Genomic DNA, 22,124 nt, shown 5'->3' with positions numbered 1-22,124 from the left:
TGAAGCATGCCACCATGCAACCATGCTGGCTCCAACAACAGGTACAGGTGACCACCAATGCCTCAATTACCAACAACAGAGCCCACCAAATAGACAGCACCTCCGTAGCCCAGGTTGACTCACTAATAGCAGGCCAGCAATGGCACCATGAGCCATGAAGCCATTGTTGCCTACATGGGTTTGTATGCCATTGTGTAGTACGATTGCCCAATTAGATGTGATGCACAATGGTCGTGCCCATCCAACTGCATGTACTCAGTGGTGTATCCTCATACTTAAGCAGTTTCCCTTGCTTCCTGGATTTGCAAGGCATTTGGCGGGGTGTGTGAGAGTAGGATCTGGTTCACATGGGTACCCCCACTTTTTGCTGGTGTCACACTGTCTCCCCAACCTTAGTCTGGCTGTGTCCCTGATAATCAGGACCAATGCCTAGCTGCGTCCTCTCGCCCCCACGATATGCAATACTATGTACCTAGGGCATAGGTACCTCACAGGCATACCAAGGTCTGAAGCATGTATGATCCCTCCCCTGGGAACCATTGACAAATGGCCACACATGTAGGCTACTCCAGTCTGGCTAAGGGTGTGCTTGCACCTCTCACTGTGGTATAGTCTACCTATATAACTACTATTTGACTGACACATATAAACCTATACGCCACTCCTATGGCAGGACTTGACAATCCTGAAGGTAGAGTGCGTGGTGTAATGTGAGAGGGTGCCCAAGCGTGAGATGAGCCTTCATGCAGCTTGTGGGAATACATCCGTACGGCTGTCATGTGATACAGCCATACCATATACACTTAAGTGCATTATTACCTTGTGGTAAATGCCAACTTTGGAATGTGTGCCTCAAAACATGTTGGGTGTTGTCAACCGCATTGGAATTCTTCTCCCCCTCAAGTACTGTCTGTGGGGGTAGCATTCCACCATTCGAGAGGGAGAGACATGGTGACACTGGGTAAACCTGGTCGGACCTCCCTGAGCCCTGGCATCATAAAAAGTAATTCCCAGACACAGACACGGGTCTGCCCTACTCCTGCTGACCAAAAGTCCTGCAGGGGATGGCTGGACAATAGCTTCATTTTGAGGGGAGGAGTGTCCACATCGCCAGACAGGCAGGTGTGTATTGTATCTGAGCGGGACCACTCTCGGGTGCATTGAAGTCCTGGTGTGGGTGCACGTTTGCTGACCATGTGCATAGGCCACTTTTGAACGCTTGCAGGGTTTAACTCCCCCTGCACTTGCATGAAACAGGACAAAGGAAATGGTTGTAACCACCCCTCACTCAAACACCACATATAGGTGGGTCATTACAGTAAGTCCATCCCCTAAAACCACTATAAGTATAGGAATCCTGTCCCTAGGACTTGAGATTACCCTTGATGAAAATAGGTTCCATATATCTCCTGTACCTTGGAATTTCTATCACAACTAGAATTCAGAATAAAGACCCCTTGTGGTCAAGGAGTGACTCCCCAGCTCGTCTGCCACCCCAAAAACAAATTAACTGTCTGCTTTGCTGAAGCTCCTGCCAGATGCAAAAGTCAGTGCATCACCAGAGGTGGAATTCCAGACTTCCCCAAGGCTACCCTGAGTCCACAGCAAAGCTGAGGCCCGTGGGTGATGTGAAGCAGTGACCCCTGGACCCCGTCATCTTTTGCAGCAACAGCAACTTCCTGATCCTCCTCGAAGATGTGGTTTGGGCTCCCACTAGCCCCAGCCGTGAGCACCACCTGCAACAAAAGTTGCTGGCCTCCACTCCACGAGGGACCCGTGTACCAGCTGAAAGTGCGCCTGCTCCATGCACCTTTGCAAACACTAGCCTGTTGGTTAGCAGGTGGCCACAAAGGCAAATCCTCTTCTACTTGGCCTTTCCTGGTTGCCCCAGATGTGCCCTGACTTACCCTTGCTGGGTGAGTCCCTCAGATCTTGCAGGTCTGCACTGCAGTCCCTCCTCTAAATTCCATTGACTTGCCGGTGACAAGGCTTGTTGGGTTCTCACTCGCCACAAAAAATGCAGCAACCAACAGACTTCGGGGCACATCTCGAATTGCGCACGTGGACTTCTTCAATGCCTCAAGGACATCGCGGATGAAGAGTCAAGACACACATCAACTCACATGAAGCACAACACATAAGTGGTCAGTGTTCCATCTTGTCCTAGGTCACGGGCAAGTGACCAACACTCTGTCCACTATGCTTTCTGGTTCCTTACATCATAGAACCAGGTTTGGATCTCGCAAGACATGTCTCCTCTTCACGGCAGATGAAGTACTTAGCAGCCTCACATTGAAATGGATGCAACAAGCCAACACCAAAAGACACCTGTGCACCCTGATTCCCTGGGTGGGCAAACTCAAGTACCCTGGTGGCCATGTGTGTGCGAGTCCCAGAATATCTGAACTCAAAAAGGCTTTGTTCCGGACTTGACCAGAAGACCCCCTAATCTTCAAATTTACAAACACGACATTGCACATTGAAGATTATGTGAACCTGTGGTTGTGGTCTCACACTGCATACAGTCCCCATGTGTCCCATATGTCACTCTGTTGGGTGGTCCCTTGGGCTCCCAGAGATTATACAGGTTGTGTCTAGTGCAGGTGTGTTTGAAATATCAATGTATTGGTATATGTATTGGAACTCCCCTAGGGCCAAAACGTGTAATACTGATATCGCTGGTGATTGTTATCCTGTAACTTAAGTATTTTCAACTCTAGGCCCATAAATAGACTAGAGGGGTGTGCGTAAACCTAAAGACATATATTAGAAACATATACCTGGTGCGTTATTCCTTCCATGTGGAAATTCCAGACATCATACACTGGTTAAAAATTCCTGCTTCACAGTCCTTCTAAAATTCCCATTAAGTCTTCTCTCCATACCTACCACTAGGATAGCTTTCAACAAAGGCTGTCTTCATACTATCATCAGAAGGTGTCTTTCGGAATGGTACAAGCTGCACAGTTCAACTAGTGGACAGCATATATCAGGCCACCGTCTCACCGGGGAACCTTGCAGATTTGATGCCCTGTGAGGTACTGGGCACAGGCTAATACATGTAGCATTATAACCAATGTTAGCTTAATATCCCACATTGTAGGTTGACTCACAGGCCAAGTTACACACAGTTGATGCAAGATTAATTCTCGCTGAATATATTTATCATTTGCCTATAATCTTTTTACTACTACACTCATTGCTTGCCAATGGTGTGATTAGTAATGATATCGTTGCAGTATTCCTGGCAGTCTTTATTGAGGACAACAGCAAATCTTGCCACGTCACACTGTATTGTAAGAGCTGGAGGAACAGTGTGTCCTTAGTGGGTGATAGGCTGACACAAACACAACTCATGCTAACTAGTGTGTGTCGTAGATGGCACACATGGTCCGTAATGTAACAGGAATGTGCAGGGACACATCTCATTTGTTTGTGTTTTGAAAGGAGGACAACACACTTGAATCACATACAAATTTACACTTGCAGTGTTGGCATGAAATGTCAGCTACCACTAATAGTAAGATTACAATTGTGGTGTAAGTACACAGGTCAGCATCAATGCATATCGATCAACAGCCAGACTAATGTAATGATAAGTGGTGCTTAGTCCATTCAAGTGGCTCTGAGTATGAAGAATATGTGTGCCTAAGGACAGAGATTGCTAGAATGTGCCACAAAGATCACCTTGGAAAAGACACATGTGATGCCTCACACAAAACAGCTAGACAATACAACATGCAAACACCACTAACAGATTTGCATCTTACTTTTACAGATAATGCTGCTTCCACATCACAACAGGTGGATGACAGCAATCTGTTGGACGACATTGAAGACAACCCTCTCTCCATAGACAATGGCACACTTGAGGAGCCCATTGAAACTCTGCGCTCACCTACACCACCTCCAGAGCCTGACAACCGTGGGCTTGCTGATCAAGTGGAAAACCCAGCCCCACCAGATCCTGCACCCACAAACATAAGCACAGAGTGGGAGGACACCCAGCGTGAATTTCAACAAACTGCTGTCTCTCTACAGCGTGACCTCCTCAATGAGGTACACGTTGGTGTGTTGAGCATGGGTGGCACACTGCAAGCAATCCTACAAAGCCTAAATCCAGAGTTGGTGAACATCAGCCCTGAGCAAGGCAGCTCAAACCAAACACCGGGGATTGCACAATCGCTGGCAAACATTTCGAACATTATGAGCCAGAGGCATGTGCAAATAACAACACAAAGTGCCACCAGGGATGTAGCCCAGCACCTCCAAAGTATTGATAACCAAATGAGAGAGATGCACCAACGTCAGGAACAATACATGTCAACACTCACAGCATTTCATGCAGAGTTGCTGACGGTGATTAAAAATCAGCAACTGATGCTGAATGCTCTAACGGTGAGATTTATGTCACCTGAACATGTGTTCCCACACACATCCACTGCCACAGCTGGTGGTAGCAGTGGGACAACATGCCCAGCACTAAACCCAGAAACCAACACACACACTGAAGACTCCGAGGATGAATTTGCAACACATGTACAGAGGAAGACATCCCAATAAATTACTGTAACTCACAGTTGTCGGATGACAACCACCAACCATTCACTGCTATGAGAACAATGTCTGCCACACAAGAGTCTCCAGATAAATATAACAACTGTGTCATACTACATGTTTTTGTATTACAAAATATGAATTAAGAAACATTGTGACTATAACAATGTATGAAAATAAAACCAACTTCAAAAATAAGATATCTTGTTCACAACACCCTCAAACATGTCAACTACTGTTGTTTCCACACTTGATTGTCAAGGACAATGGGCCCTTGTGTCCGGTTGGTACCACTCAACATTACCAGTGTGTTTAATGTATGATTGCTAATCCAGACACACGTGGAATAGTGCATAAGTACAAGCTAAAGGTTTGTAAGCATGAGTAATTAGATGTGAAAAGACATGCTGTCACATGTAGCAATTATTGAATGTCACTCATCAATGTGCTGCACCGCATCACCACAGTCCCCTCCCTAACACAGAAACCCCACACATAGTCAAAGTACCATCTGCATTCCTGTGCTCTCCCCTGTGCTGGTGCTGAGCCCTCTGCCATGTTCCGGTGTATGCACCCTAGCAGCATGCCTGCGTCATGGTGGGTGAATATTTTGGGCATGAATGTACACCTCTACACACACAAATTATCCCTGAAGGCTTACATCTGAAATGACTGCATGCTGTACACTGCAGCAAAAATGCAACATCACAAAAACTTGGATTCTGTCAAAGCATGGTCATCAATGTGCCACTAACTGCCACACCTAGTGAGGCATAGCATGCGGATGCATTAGCAGGAATAGGAATCCTTGGAACGCTTGAATGCTGTCTCCTTACACTGTTTAGAGTTGTGAACACCAACAGTAACCCACATGGTACACAACTTTCACAAATACAGCTTATCTACAAAAGTATGGATAGTAAACTGCAGGATTGGATGAGGTACGTATTTTGACCCTGGTCCCATGTGATCTTTGTGCTGCTTTCGACAGGGTGTCCAAACAGATCTCAATGCTAAGGTTCGAGTAGGCAGACAAAGTGGCCATTGCAATGGACTGGTTCACCTTTGGAGAGGAGCTTCCATGTTAAGAATCCCCCTATCATCTCCATGCCTCACACTAATGAAGAGGGTGTGCCACAGGGGTCAGCTCTGACCCCAACACATCTTGATGCAGTTCTCCAACTGTCACCTGCGCTGTCCATGTGGTGAGAGTTCACAGTAGTGGCACATGCCGATGATATGCACTTGCAAGTTACACTTTGCAATAACTGTGTGCCGGATGTACCCAATTTCGTGATTAAATCAGCAGATGTTGCAGGGTGGATGACTGCAAAGTGCCTCTAGCTCCATGCCAGCAAGTCAGAGGTGTTGCTGGTGATGAAAGATCATAAGCTGTGGAGTGAATGCTGGTGGCCTTCTAAATTTGTGTGTGCACTCACACATAAGCAGGTGCTGAAAGACATGTGTGTCAGTGGAGACTCTGCTGGCATCCTCCAGGCTTAGACTAACAAAGTGGCAGGAATGTGCCTTGGTATATTAAGGGGGTTCAGACTGCTGTTGGTAGTCATTGTTGTCAAGCCATACATCACTCAGGTTATTGTCCATGAATCTATTTTCCAACAAAACATATTACTGCACCTTTCTGTAGCTGGGGACCAACAATTCTGAGATTGTGAGACTGGCCAGGGTCACAAACACAGCTGCCAGGACTCAAATAGATCCCTATAGAACCAGCTCCAATGTCAGCCCCAGTTCTTGCCATCATTGGCTTGCGTCAGCCAGAGTAGTGAGTACAAGGCTCTCAGATTTGCGTATAACATATTCAAATCATCCCCTCCTGGCATCTTGCCCCACATGCTGTCACAATACACCACCACTTGCAAAATCAGAGCAAAAGGTCAACAGCTAGTGGTTGTCGCATGGGTAAGGAGGGTGTGAGCTTTAGTGTGCAACTCCTTCACAATAGCAGCTCAAGTCTTGAACTTATTCACTACACACATTAACATCATGGAGTATACTCTGGGCTGTTGTGAGGTTTTCAAGATTCACCTCTTCACTTACATCCGGGACTCCTACTGTCACCGGCCACCTGTTGTGTTTCCTACAAGTGCGGGGAGGGACCTTTGCTGGGGAAGGTGTGTGCAACATGAGACGTCTACACAGTACAAAACTTAAGCAAGTCTCCACACAGTGGATGGTTGAATCTCTGTCAAAATGGGGCTGAGAAAAGCCCTGCCAGTGTGTCACAAAAACACACTTCCTGGCTGCAAACTATGATTTCGAGACAGCACATCACCATTGATGACGTTGTGTCTAACAATATTGTTGTCCTGCCCCAACTAAATGGCCAGAAATTTTAACCACGTTACTTCATACAACATCCATAAGTCGTAAATACGTCTGTATACAGACAGTGTGTTGTACAGTCATATGAGCTAGCCACTTGTAACACAATGACCACTTGCACATGAACATGGTGTAGCTATTACAACACGGAGGGATCAGATGTGTGGTGAGTACATTCAGTACATCTGTGTAAGATAAAAGCTGTATTTCACATACATATGTCAACATGGTACCCAGCAGAGACAGAATATTGCTAAAGTTTCATGCAGAGGTTGGCAGAAAACTCATGATTAGAATCCAAAACGTATGTATGTGTCAGACCAATATTGGCTACCAACAAAAGCAAAGCACAGGTGTTCCATGAACATGTACATCTAGTCAGACATGTAGCACAAACCGACCTCAATGTACTAATATGATGCACTCAAACAGGAACCGGTGGTCACAGTCCATGTGCCCACCAACTCACACATACCACATATGAAATGCGGAATGACATAGAATATAGTCCAATGTATGTTAAGAAAGGTTTATAAAATAAGAATGGTGATCAAGATTTACATTACATAACACACTAACTTATCTAAACAACTAATCTAAAAAGCAAAACCTATCTAAACTAACTAATCTTACACTAACGAACTTAACTCTATTAACCTAAGCTAAACTATGATCACGCAGACAAGTAGACATCATCCCCCCACCCCCCTTAAGACATCAATGCAGAATAGACATACACATACTTAAACTACACATTTACTAACTATAACACCATACTAAAACAAATATATATTTTTTTTTCAATTTTTTTTTTTTTTTTCCATAAACATTAACACACATAACATTACCCCCCACCCCTAAAAGTATTTAAAAAACCCCTATGATAAAAACCTTAAAACTACATCTACATCTAAAAACCTATCTCAACTAACTATGCCTACATATACTACAAAATCTACAATCACTAACAAAATGATACTTACAAAATAATAATATTAACAAACACAATAACTGTAAACCATATTTCTATTAGCCCCTAGATTTGGCTAATCAAATATTCCAGTCTCTGGTGGACCGTGTCCAATTTCTCCTCCAACTTCTCGATTTTCCTGTCCATGGAATCAAGTCTGGACATCAGGGTGTCCATTGCCTGCTCCGGTATGGCCTGTGGAGCAGACGATCCAGAGGCTGCTCCACTGGGGACAACAGCGGCTGATGAGGTCGATGGGGCCACGGGAGGGGGAGGATGCTGTTGTGGCTGCATGCCATCCCTTGAGGCGGGGTCGGTGGTCCACGTGTCGGTAGCCCGCTGCTTCTCATACTGGCGGGAGGTCCAGCGGAAGCCCTTTGCCACGGAGAGGATGTGTAGATATTGGGCCTTCCTTATGCGGAAAGCCCGCTCATCCTCTGCATTCATGTTATCTGTATGAAAAGGTGGACATGTGTCAGTTCACCAGAACATGCCGGACATTAAATCATAGGAAATGCATGCTGTCAGGTGTAATGTAAAACACATTTGGGCAAATCATCTTTTCCATTTGATGCCCACACACACCAATACATAAGTACTGATTTAGCTCGGCACATACTGTGCAGTCAGCTGAATGTCATGGTTGCATGGTAATCCTTGGCACACTTGACATAGTAACTAATTAATGATGAGCCATATGAATGTAAGAACCAGTCAACAGGCATCACGACATGTGATCATTTCCCCACAAAAATGACATCTGGCTCGCCTTGTATCAGTCATGGAGTCATGTGGACATGAATCTGCAATGGACGCTAGGTTCTGACAGTGTCACAGTTTGTCATGGAAGAAGAACTCCTTCCCTTGCATATTTACCACTAGCCCGTTCATTTCACACTCCAACAGAGGAATGCACTGAAGTGGCAATTGCATATTGGAACACAGAGATGTGCTTGCTGTCTACACACCAAGGAGACTCATAATTCATAACAATACTAAAATTGGATGGCATGCAGCATGCCATGTAGTACTAGCAGGGTGCAATTAACGTCAGCTTGGCGTTCACAGCATACATGCTACAAGCACTTACATGTAGCCCATGGTTTTTGTGGGTATTGTCCAATCTCCAAAACACAGTAACAAATCTACCATATCTTGCAGCAACTCAGTCATCATGACAAAGGATCAAGGATGCGTCACAGCATCATGACATAAGTCTTATGTTGTCATGAATGTGAATATAACACTATCAGACAGGATGTGCCACACTTGTGTGTTGAAATACGTTCGTGGTGTCACCTACCCTGTGCACTAAAGCACGTCACAGCAATGTCAACATCATCCCTTATCTGTTCCATGGGAAAAAAGGGACAATCAAGTACTACATTTCCAAGGGTCACATCAGAAGGACACATGACTAGCTGTTGAAGTGTGTGGACTGCAGAAATGCTCACCTGCAGTCCATGCATTAACTGCTAATGCAACCATGCTGGGCCGGGTCATCCTGGCCATCGGCCATCTCATTGATTGTGCCATACACATCCAATCATCTGTGGGACACACATTGTAAGTCCTGTACCAACATTAATTGTGAAAGTGGGTCTGTGATACGTCTAGACATGAGATGAGGCTGTCAGCAAAATAATCAAATAGGAGGCTGATTCCTGTCCCACAAACAAATGGCTGTGGACTACAAATTTCTAAAAGCCACCCTAGGCTTGAAATATTCCGTGTGGAATTCCATGAGGACGAACCACGCATGGTCTCCCATCTGTTGTGTTACACGTAGGAAAAGTCAATGCATGGACACTACACCCGCTTTGGTACACATATATTGACATCATCCTGGAAACTGATCTATACTCCGTTGTAGGAATATTGCATACCCATCCAAGGTTGGTGGGTCCACGAGCACAATGGAACCACATGAGAAATGTGATGACCGACAGATTGAATGCCAACTACATGACTCACAGACATATTGATGTGCAGCTTGCAAGGCATATCCACAGGAATTTTCCATACATTACAAATTGACCTTTTCATTGACCCAGCACAAGGCAAAACGCATTCAAATACAGCATATGCTATACACAGTACGCAAACACCCCATCCAACTCGTGGACACAATCCATACATCTTCCACGGATGTTGCCTTCCTGGGGGAGACATGTCTGAAGGCCTCCTCCATGCCCGACGTTGCCATAGCCATTCTGGACGGCTACAAGAACACTGGCAGGGACCGCAACAACGGAGTAGGAGGTGGACTTGGCATTGTCATGGTCGACCACAAAACCCTCTGGGCCTCACACATCAATGACCACACCCTCAGCACCGCCAAACTCATGCACTTGAAGAGCCACACATACCACAACCCCATTCTCAGAGGAACCCTCGTCTACAGAACCCCTGGACCCTGGCCTCAATTCTGTGACACCATTGCCAATTGGTTCTGCACGCATGACTACATCCTCCTGGTACACCTGAACCTCCACCTCAAGAACCACAAACACAACAACTCCTCCACCCTGGTAGTCTACCTCGGACTCAGTCAGCTCGTCAAAACGCACACCCACTCCGCCAGACGCACGCTTGACCAAGATCCTCGGCTACCTCCCATGTCCCTTTCAGCCACACCACCAAACTGGACTGGCCATTGGTGCATCCACTACACCTTCAAGACAAATCACCACACCCCAACACATTCAACACATCACATGCAGCAGCCAGATCAAAGACAACAATGAACAGCTTGACAACACCCTTGCCCAGAGCCCACACGCCAACCCAAACTACACTGACTGCGCCACATGCAAATGCAGGCAATTGATCAATGACTGCCACAACACTGTCACCCCGATCACAGAACCCTCCAACAGACACATTGACAAGAAGGCTGCCTGGTTCACTGTGGACATACGGCCCTCCATACACACATGCCAGAAAGTACATAAAACATTGCACCCCAAACAGACACCAGACAGTATGTGGGCCACAAGAACGGCATCCTCAGACACCATCACCTCATCTGAACTGCTACAAGGGCCACCACCAAGGACTGCATAGACAACAGCGCCCCCAATAACAATGAGATATTCAACATCATTAAGGTACCCTCCAACCCTGGCTCCAAGACCAATGACATCCCACAACTGCAAGACCTGTGATACACCCTTGCCACACTCTTCCATTGCAATATTGCAGACATCCACAACAGCTACCACAACCCGTACACCTTGACAGGCACCAACACCTCAGACACCCCGGCCACCATCCACACTGACCCCCCTGCTCACCTGGAGCAATGTGAAGGACAACATCTCACCGTCTGACACATTTGCGCACCACATGTGCAGCAAAGCTAGCCCCACCATCGCAACCCATCTCCTCAAGGCCATCAACATCTCCTTCGAGAGTGCGAGCTTCCCAGCAAATATTGATGCACGCCGAGATCAACGCCTCACTCCAGGAATCCAAGGTGGATGCAAGAGGCCTCAAGAACTTCCAGACAATTTCCCTGCTCCCATTCCTGCTAAAGGGCATGCACAAGATTGCAAACAAACAACTGACCGGCTACCTCGAGGAGTACACCATCCTGGACCTGTCACACTCCGACATCTGCAGGAATCCCAGTATTGACAATGGCCTCATTGCCGACACCAATGGCATCTGGCCCCTGATGTACAATGATGAAAGGGCGCCACACATCCGCCATGACCTCTCAGCCGCCTTCAACAATGTCTGTCAACGCACCCTACGCACATGCCTCAAACACGCAGGAATCCAAAGCAAGGCTCTGGAGTGGACCACCTCCTTCCTCTCTGGCAGCAGCCAGAGCCTCCGCCTACAGTCATTCTGCTCCCAAGCCTCAAAGATCATCAGCGGCAGAACACAAAGATCATCCCTCTGCACAACATTGTTCATCATCTCCATGGGCACGCTTGCACACGTTGCACAACTGCACCACCTCCACATCATCTCCTACGCTGACAACACACAGCTGATCCTTTCCCTCACCAAGGACAACCTCAACACCAAAACCAACATCCACAAAGGAATGACTGCCGTTGACGAGTGGATGACGAACAAATGACTGAAGCCAAACTCACCCAAGACGGGGGTCCTCTTCTTTGGATCCACCCCCACAGCCAGGGACAACTCCTGGTGGACAACTACACTGAGAGCAGCACCGGCAGACACCAACCATGCAAGCAACCTGGGGGTCAACCTCGAATCAACACTCACCATGACCAGGCAGGTCAACGTCGTCTCATCCGCCAGCTACAACACCTTTCGCATGCTCAGCAAGATGTACAAGTGGATCCCCACTGCAACCAGTAGAAGCTTCACCCTTGGCCTCGTCTGCATCAGGCTGCACCATTGACATGCAGACAATGTGGGAGCCACTGCCAAACTCCGTAAACGTCCGCAACACATACAGAACGCTTCTGCACACCTTGTGCACAACTTCTCTTGCCACAGCCACATCACACCCCATCTGGGATCCCTGCATTGGCTCACCGTCAACAAGAGGATCGCCTGCAAGCTTCTCACCCATGCACACAGAGCACTCCCCCACACCGGTCAAACATACCTCAACAGGATAATCACCGTCTACTACCAGAATTGCCAGTGCCCTTTCAGTGACCTTGCCCTTGCCACTGTCCCCCACATCCAAAGATCTACCAGCGGCAGGATTTTGTACTGCCAACATGCCGCAAAGACCTGGAACACCCTCCTACAGCTGAGCCTGGTCCTCCTTGCCTTCATGAGGGCACTCAGGAACAGGCTGTTCGAACAATAGCAGCACACCTCCCCCCGCGCATAGAGACCCTCACGTGTGAGTAGAGCAATTTACAAAAGTAATGATTGATTGATTGATTAATAAGTCTGACTGCCATTCCTATGGCTCATCCATATACAAATGTTTTGGGGCTAGGGATGTTGATGGTAATTGCACTGACAATTTTTCCATAGCATGATACATTGGCTAATTAATGCAAGGATGACATTAAACTGTCACTACAATATACTTGAACTTCTCCAAATTGTTCACGGACGTGAAGGATCAAATGTCATTTTTTGGGATGAGCGCACACTTATATGACACATGAATCATTGATTTGCGGTACGCGTGCACTGTTGCTAATGTACCAGCAGGCCATATATGTAGTAAGTATGGAGTGGCCGAGACCGTGAAGGTTGACTAGGAGTGCAACCTGATGATAGGATGTGTGAATTGTATCCTTGGACCTATTTGGTTACGTGTGCGTATTTTCAGAATCATGGCTGGCGTCGCAAATGTTGAAAGGAAGGAGATGATATCAAAGAATCGAGGTGAACATAGCAAAACTTCTTGCCACGTAGTGTGTTCAAGAATATGAACTTTGGACATTTGTCCATGTATGTGTTAGCATAAGATGGTGCACCCAGGAAACCCATGGAAGTTGTGTTTAACTGTATGTACAGATTCTCATTCCAGTTACAATTGCTATTGTGTACACAGATTTTAAATTGTCGTGGAATTCAACATTTAGATGCATTCAAATGTGCAATTCAAATTGTAAGACCATTCCATGCTTCAACTCCATTGGCATGTGGTATGTATGTCAAATTGCCACACATCAATGGTGCCCAAAATTAAATTTCAACTAAATTCATCATTGACTGTCTTCAGGCTTCATGAGACATCCATTATATCATCTACATAAATTGTCACACTCTTGTTATTGTTCTTGTGCAACTCATTTTGATCACTCAGAAGTTCTGGTGTGCTACAGCTTGCTTCCATAGCGTCATGTCCATTTCCATAGTGCTTGGAACTATTGGAATGTAGATTGTAATCCTCGTGATAGTCATGGGTTTTTTTCTATTTCATTTGTTACATTCACCAGTGGTGAGGGGAGCACGGTGTATTCACATGCCATACTAGTGTTCATCTACATATCTGATCACAGGTGTGCTACCTTTTTAATCGTTATTCTTTTCTCAACACAGTATACCCCTGATGAAGGGACACAGCCTCACAAATTTGCATTGGGTGTCACAGTGATCTCTTTTCTCACATGAAATATGAAATGTGGATCAGCTTGGCTTGTTCATGGTAACAATCGTACAGCACGACCTTGCATGCATACTGAACATAATCTGTTGTCTATCTGGCCTTGCTAATTTTTGTAATAAAAAATATTTTTAACATGTAGGCGCATTCATTTTCTGTGCAGGTCTGAGTCCTAGTCACCTTTCATGCTCTAGGGCAATCAGTGCACTGACGTGAAGAGCCATGTGACAAGCATGGACACTGAGCATGGCCACTTATTGGCTGGTTGTTCTCTGTGTCACCACATTGAATCAATATTGAGAGGCATGTCAAGCCATGTACATCCATAGACCAGCTGACTCTGACCTTGCACCCCCACTGCAACCCTGAAATCACGCCCTGTACAACAATTGGTGAATGCTACATCCCCAACATGTAGTGAGCACTGTGTCCAGCATGCACTCCTCTCCTTCTGGCAGGGTTCAGATGCTGTTTTATCAACTTGGCTTCGGCTACTCCAGTCCCAGTGGCAATGGCCACTCCATTTTGCCTTGTGGATAGTGGCAAGGAGTGTCGGACAGTGTTGTGGCTTCTGATCTGTCCACACATGTCCACACGTAGTACAACCGTCACAACATGTTACATCATGTTGTTTGGAATTTGGATGCAAAAGATAAGTTCTGACTGCAGCAGGAAGTTGTGATTGTACCATAGTTGCACTCATACACAGTTTTGCTTCCATCCTCGCACTTGATACACATCAAATTATATGAACATGGATACTCACTGGTGGCATTTGGGTCTTCAAAGCTGTCGACCTCCCCCTGTGTATATGGCCGTGGGCCACCTACAAGAAGAGTAACAGAAGTACAAATTGGTATAGAATCACATCATATGTACATGCAAATTTAGACCAAAACATTATTTAGCGTGACACATGCATGGAAATAACAGGACGTGTCACTCCTTTTACATTGAGTGCAGCCATATTTTTCCTAACACACATGGACAGTGGAAACACTGGATTGCTTCCACATCAATGTTCACTGAGTGTGGAACACACATGTGTGCCATCCCTGTGATTTCGCACATGCATCAACAGATTCAACACACATGCCCTTATGCAGACACTGTTGCTGACTGCTGTAAGGATTGCTGTTTTAAAAACGTGTTTATGCACATGCACATGTGTACGCAGTTATTAGCCACAGACACTGACAACGCTTCTTCGACTCTCAACATTCCCACAGCATGTAAAGCTCTATCATGTTCACTGATTGCACACTGATATGATCTTGCAGATGACTGTTGCATAGTGGCTCACACATGACTAGGGTTACATTTGGCTGCCTGCTTTACACTCTGTTCGGGATGCTGATTCACCTGAAGTGCATCCACCCTGACGTATGCAGCATTCAAGGTGTACATCCATGATACATTCAAGCGAACATGTAGTTTGATGCATGTACACACTGCAGATGCACAGTATCGGACCATCAGCCAAAGCCATCTTTACCCAGCAACAAGCCCAAACTCAATCATTGGACATGCATATACACAATACATCAGCTCAAACTTGGATCACTTTGTATGGACTGTACCAGTGGCAAATCTACACGCTACGCAAATTACACAGCCAGCAACACCCATGGACATTAATCCAGACTACAATGCACCCTGGCGTACACCACCAAGTACACGCACACTACGTACACACAAAACTACACCAACTCTGGATCATGACATGCATCGCCATCAAAGTATCCACCCTTTGAAGACTAGCCATGGAGATCTGTATCATCCGCAAAAAGACTAGCAACAGATGGAGCGTTACTCACAGGAATCATGGTAAACGCTACCTTTCCATCCCAAGTTAGCAGATGACTCACCAATCAATCATCCCATTTCATGATTAGTCTACAACAACTGTCTGGTGTGTGCACATGCCATTGCACTCAATAGGTACATCTACATCACAAAGTGAAGCACAAGCCATTGCACGCTCAACATCAAACGACTAAGTGCACAGATCCAGGTCAGAACAAGGACAACACCCCTGTGGGAACCTCGTCCAAATACCTACATGCCCCTGAGGTGTGTACACAACCCACATCACATACATCATTGCCCAACATGCATTCGCATACATGTTCCACAGACTTGTGACATAGCTCAACTCACATCTTGACTACAGACGTGCCAACAGGTTAGCAAAATGCATTGACAAGCTTGTAGACATCACACAGTAGCAACTGGCCACAAGGCACAGCCACAAGGACGGTGGCAACATCAACACATCCACCACACCAAGACCTCATACCCCCATGGCCTGACCGTTCTGACGTACACCTCCTGTCAACCATACAGCTGCATCGATATGAAACAATTAGCACCCCACACAGAAATTACAGATTCTTGACAAGTAACAACTATAATGAGCCACAAACCAAAATGCCAACAACACCTTGCACTACACAAGCTTGGTTCTCAATGGACCACACAGATGGTTATCGTAATGTCTAGATGATTTTGCTACAGTCTCCAACACAGACACACAGCAGCACAGGAAGTCAACACGGATCACATACAGACCACATCATTAGTGAGACACATGCAGACACCATTTTGCAACGATGTAGGACGGGGACGCTAAGACACCATAAATCCCCTTGATAAGGATCCAAAGCAAGGACACCATCTCAACAATCCACACACACATCAAGATTTTACAAGGGCAAATGACTCACCCAATCAATCCTCAGCAACTCCAGAAATGCTACACTAAGAATCCACTTCACGAGTTACATTGGCAGAGCTAGCATTGTGCATGCGGACATGTCCCCCTCACAGGATCACTACAACAAGCGCTGCTCATATTTCCACACAGATGTCATGTGCCTCCAGGATCATTGACATTTTCAGACACAGGTCAATGTAAACATATATCTTCATGCAAAACCTGCTACCCCTCCATCTCATCTTTGACAACATTGAGCACCACAGACAGCGCATCTACCATGATACTCATCCTTTGATGATCACAAATGTACCCCTGTCACCAACCGCTCCTACCAATCTGGCACACACGTCACTCCAGCATTCAGCGTTTACAATGAAGCTGGGTGTGTAATAGTGAGCTTATGCACCTTAAGTGGACTAGCGCATGCTTACGACCCACATGCAATGAGCTGACAACAAACATCCTGCGCAGACCACACCGTGCACCTCTCCTTTTCAAATGTATGTAACAGACTCTGCAACTGCAGCTGGATTGCGACCCTCACATGTGAGTAGGCTAATCCTGATGATGATGCCTGCTTGATTCATCTATTGATGCCGCATGCTTACATACGCAACCAGAGTCATGTATATCGTGACATATGCACAGGGTATGGACTGAAATACAAGATAGTGCAGGAATGATGCAACCCCAGACCTTTGTCTGCACCACACTGTTTGAAATTCCAAGCAATGGAATACAACATTGACATTTTAAATATTCCTTGTTCCAACAGTACTTCACTATATTCTACATCCTGGTGGTGCTGATTCATGCTTAACATTGACAATGAACTGCAAATCCAGCAAGCGTGTTTTACCATGCACTTGTGAATATGCAAAATTTGCACTCATTTTTTAAAAGGCTTGCTATGTTGCATGTTGATAGATGTGGATGTTCACACACAACACCCATAGCCACTGATGCATGGCCAGACTTACAGAGTGGCAATTAACTGGGAAACCATCAGGATGGCACTCCACCCTAAGGCTGGCCTACTGTGTCTCGAAAAAGGGACTATTTAATCATTTCATTTATCATTGCTCAATGCATGCTGCATTTGATTACACACATTGGAGGAGAGAATCATGACATTTGTGACCTTGGGGTGTGTTGGACCTGTCAGCCCTAGGGTGGTCCCCCCTTCTATTTGTGATCGTGCCTAATTTTTGTCCACCATCATTTTTGTGTTGTACTAGGTCTCCGGGCGCCTTTTCATTGCCAATCAGTGTTAAGGTGCAGGTGCTCCCTTCTCCCAAGATGGCTGCCACAGACCCCTGCTACTGCAGAGTGGTCTTTCATAGTAGCACCCTAGCTGCCAGGAGCTGGCTGGGACCCCACAACAATGTTGCGACACCAGCCCGCCTTTTGTCCCATGGGTAGAATGGGGAAGCTCCTGGAATGTGCTGGAACCTTCTAGGAGGGAGGTGGCATTTTACTTTATCCGCCTTGGCTAGAGGTCACCTGACCTAGGGCTACTTAAGTGAGGAAGGGTACTTTTTGTGGTGAGTTGGCCAGTGGGGTACAGCAGAGCTGGAGAATCCACGCAGGAGTGTAGGCGGTTGGGCCTAGCCAGGGACTTATGCCTCTGAGAGTGACAGGATTTAGGTGCTGCCTCTTAAGTGAGTGAGGGACCCTGTGAAACCCTCTGATCTTGCACAGCAGTAGGAGGACCAAAAGAACCTCTGCCCAGCCTGACTAGGAAGGACCTAGTCATTAACTCCATCCCTACCCCCCTGTAACAGAACCCCCTTAAGGGCGCCAGAGCCATCTGCGCCAACAAGACTTCATCTAACACCTGAGAACAGTAACTGAATGCTGAGACTGCGTGTCCTGACTGACCCCCGAAACCCTATGCAAAGCAGATTGAAGAACCACCGGGGATCGACCAGGTACTAGCACTGTGACCCCTGCGCTCCCTGACCTGGCCTGGGTCCCTTGGCAGCGTGCTCCGCTGAGCGCGGAGCTCCCCTCCTTAATTTCAGCCCCCCCCCTGTGGCGTGGAAGCAAGCGCGCTCACCGCAGCGGGCGGAAGGCCGGAAGAAGTGCCCTTCAGTGTCACGAGGCCCGTGGAGAAGCCCGGGGACCCGTTGCTGCCGTCGCAGCTGTGCAAGAAGGTGCGCCAGGCCGAGGACCAGTTCCCACATCGCCAATGGAGCGGACGCCATCCGATGTCAAGAGCAAGGTAAGCCCGGATGCTGTGATTGATGCCGGTGCGCCCCCTGATGTTTGGGAGCCGCACCACACCCTGAGCCCGGGTTTCCTCTACTTGGGAGTCCCCCTGGTCACCACGACTGAGAGACCCCGCCAAGGGATCCTTTCCTTGTGCCCCCCGTGACTGTACTGAAGCGTGGTGCCATACAAACTGCACCGGAGCCCGAGAGACTCGCTCCGCAAGTCCGGTGCGCTCCCTGCTACTAGCTCCGTGTGTAGAGATTCACTGTTACTGATTACGAGTAGCACTATGCTCTTCATGTTCCGTTCTGAAGTGCTGAATGTCATTGCTTACGAGTTGCACTCTGTTATTCATGTTCCGTTCTGAAGTATTCCTTGCTAATGATTCCGAATGGCGCTCGGTTTGAAATGCTCCAGTCTGAAGTATTCCTTGCGAATGATGACGATAGGGCTCTGTTTCAAATGCTCCGTTATGACAAATGCATGGCTATTAATTACGAGCAGCGCTCTGTGTTAAATGCTCCGTTCCAAAGTGTTCCCTGTTGGCAACTACGAGCAGCGCTCTGGTCTTGATGCCCCGTTCTGAAGTAGTCATTGCCAGTTAATCACGAGTAGCACTCTGTGGAAATAGGCGCTGTTCTGAGGTATTCACCGCTCAGCGCGTAAAGCGCGGGAATCGCCACTGAGGTGCTACAGATAACCAAAGTAGCGGTGTGCCCACGAGTTCTGCCCTGGGTCCCTGCACGCCCTAGGAGTGGCGCTACAGTCCCCAAACCCTACCCTGAGAAGTGAGATACACTAGGGTGGCCTAGAGCCTTTAGAAACCTACTGGTGCATGACGTGCTGGTGAATATGGGGCGGGTGAATCCACTGCTAATCTAAGTGAAGCTTGCATTGATATCTGAGGAACTGCATTTACATCTCATGAATTGCATTTATATCGCATGAACTGCATTTACATCTCATGAATTGCATTTATATCACATGAACTGCATTTATCTCGAACTACTTGGATAAACTTGAATTATTTGCATGAACCTTTACAGTGTGGCGTACCTTATTGTGTGTGTTCCCCATTCCATGCGAGGTGCGTGTTGTATGGTTGCTTTACACACAGGCCTTTGGGTGCCCAGCCGCTTGTGTCACGTTACCGCCCTTAGGGACTGGAGACCCCGGTTTCCTACAGGGTGCATGAAGGTGTCCCTTCATGAACAGACACTACTGCCCCACGACGCAGGCAGCCATGTACATGTTAGCAAGTTTGCCTGCACCTGCACATGGTGGCAGTTTGTGTACCAGCACAGGGCTTGGCACCGTGATTACACATCATGGGGCAGATTTATGTTTGACTTGCGCCTCATTTACGCCGCCGTTGCGTCACTTTTGTGACGCAGCAGCGGCGCAAATCCTGCGCCATGTTGCGGGGTATTTACAACGTGACGCATCTGGGAGATGCGTCACGTTGTGAAGCCCTGCGCCACATGTAGGCGTTCCAGGGCAGGTGTGGGCGTTCCGGCGCAGGAACGCCTCCTAAAAGTGGCTGAGTGAAATCGACAAGATTTCACTCAGTCACTTTTCCAGCCATGCTGCGTCACATCCCTGCGCCTGCTTGAAGCAGGCGTAAGGATTGACGCAGCATTTTAGGGATAGGGGCACCCAGAGCCTTGCTGGAGCTGCGTCGCGGTTGCAAAGCAACTCCAGCAATGCACCATCCATACGACGGCAGATGCGTCACGCATCTGCCCATCCGAGTGCCACGGTGCGCCGCATCATGAATGCGGCGCATCAATGGTGGCGCACGAGTGGGCAGATGCGTGGCAACTCCTCTGGCGCATCTCTGCTGATTAGCAGAGATGCGCCAGACGTCATGAATCTGCCCCTTTGTATCCAAATCATCCTCCCCCTTGTTCACAGCATGACTATGAAAAATCAATTTATTTAACTGGTGCATGTGTCTGTGTGAATAGAGAAAATTTCTATGTCAACATCATATATATTGGGGCCGATTGAGGTTTCCTGGCGCATCCCTGCAAATCAGCAAGGATGCGCCAGGAGAGATGGGTCACACAAGTTTACCCTTGCGCCACCCATGATGCGCAGCATTTGCAATGCGGCGCATCATGGCGCAGGAATAAACAGATGCGTGACGCATTCGATGGCGTAAGGTTGCCGCAGTGCTTAAGTTGTGTTGCAAGCGCAACGCAACTCCAGCACTGTTCCAACCTGCCCATCCCTAACATGGTCTGTCAAGCCTTACGCCTGCTTCAAGCAGGTGCAGGGTTTTGATGCCTCATTGTCGGAAAAGTGAGTCAGTCACATATTATAGATTTGACTGAGTCACTTTTCCGAGGGTTATTTCCGCCGTTACACCCACCCTGCATACATTAAACCTGACGCAGGTTTAATGTAGCGCAGAGCTTTACAGCGTGACACATCTCCATTGATGCGTCACGATGTGAATAGGGCGCAAACTGGCGCAGGGTTTACACCACCGCTGCGTCACAAAAGTGACGCTACGGCGGCATCAAAGGGGCACAAGTCCCTCATAAATCTGCCCCATGGTTTCCAACATATGTGTCTGTGGCCACAGAACAGTCTTTTGTATTGCATGCGTTCATATGTAAATCCAAACAGACCATTGCAACGCCAATTGATTGGTCATACGATTTGTGCAGAGGGAGATATGGCATAGATTAGCACCTCTGAAGAGAATATATGAGTGACAAGAAACATTGACTTACCAACTGGACCACCAACTTCCAGGCCAAGATGATCGAGCAGGTCAGCCTCCCTGCTGATGACGTCCTGCCAGCGGTGCTTTATCTGGTGGGTTGTCCGCTGGATCTGGAATAGACGCCCCAGATGTTGCTGCACAGTGGTCCACCGGCGCTTGCGCCCTGCTGTGTCATACCCCTGACTGACCCTGCCCCCCATGCTGATCATCCGGGGCAGGTAGTGGAATATTAGCCATATCATCCCGCCAAACTGTCGATCGGTCAAATTTCGAGACCTTCCCGACATGATTTATGATGACGTAAAGGAAACTTAATAAAATCGACAAAGGAAACTTAGTTAAGATTGACCTAATATGTACAATAAAATAACCCACCCCTATATGAAGCCTTAAAACTAACTACCCCAATCGACAAACACCCCACAATACTAATGTTACAGACACACACAAGACTCACAAATCACTAAAGACATAAAAACACACCTCAAAAGACACAGGGGACAGACAAAAGACACTTTGAAAG

The 22,124-nt window shown here is 47.2% G+C and overlaps 1 protein-coding gene across 1 annotated transcript; it reads right to left on the bottom strand.

Annotated features, from left to right (window-relative positions):
• Positions 1-7,939: 7,939 nt before the first annotated feature.
• Positions 7,940-21,888, bottom strand: LOC146861296 (uncharacterized). Its single transcript, XM_085646223.1, has 3 exons — positions 21,609-21,888; positions 14,701-14,760; positions 7,940-8,325 (listed from the first exon to the last, which is right to left on the bottom strand). Exons 1-3 carry the CDS (start codon positions 21,886-21,888, stop codon positions 7,940-7,942), a joined length of 726 nt encoding a protein of 241 aa, XP_085502349.1.
• Positions 21,889-22,124: the final 236 nt, after the last annotated feature.

The sequence above is a fragment of the Triturus cristatus genome, chromosome 3_1 (assembly GCF_964204655.1).
Source record: "Triturus cristatus chromosome 3_1, aTriCri1.1, whole genome shotgun sequence".
Classification (NCBI taxonomy): domain Eukaryota; kingdom Metazoa; phylum Chordata; class Amphibia; order Caudata; family Salamandridae; genus Triturus; species Triturus cristatus.
The sequence above is the reverse complement of the archived record's forward strand: the minus strand, read 5'-3'. Positions and strand labels throughout refer to the sequence as shown.

Excerpts from the sequence above, each read along its gene's own strand:
- LOC146861296 (XM_085646223.1), bottom strand. The coding sequence starts at position 21,888 with ATGTCGGGAAGGTCTCGAAATTTGACCGATCGACAGTTTGGCGGGATG. Across the intron at positions 14,761-21,608 it reads GGAAGTTGGTGGTCCAGTTG|GTGGCCCACGGCCATATACA; the intron begins GTAAGTCAATGT and ends CTCTTCTTGTAG. Across the intron at positions 8,326-14,700 it reads TGAAGACCCAAATGCCACCA|ATAACATGAATGCAGAGGAT; the intron begins GTGAGTATCCAT and ends CTTTTCATACAG.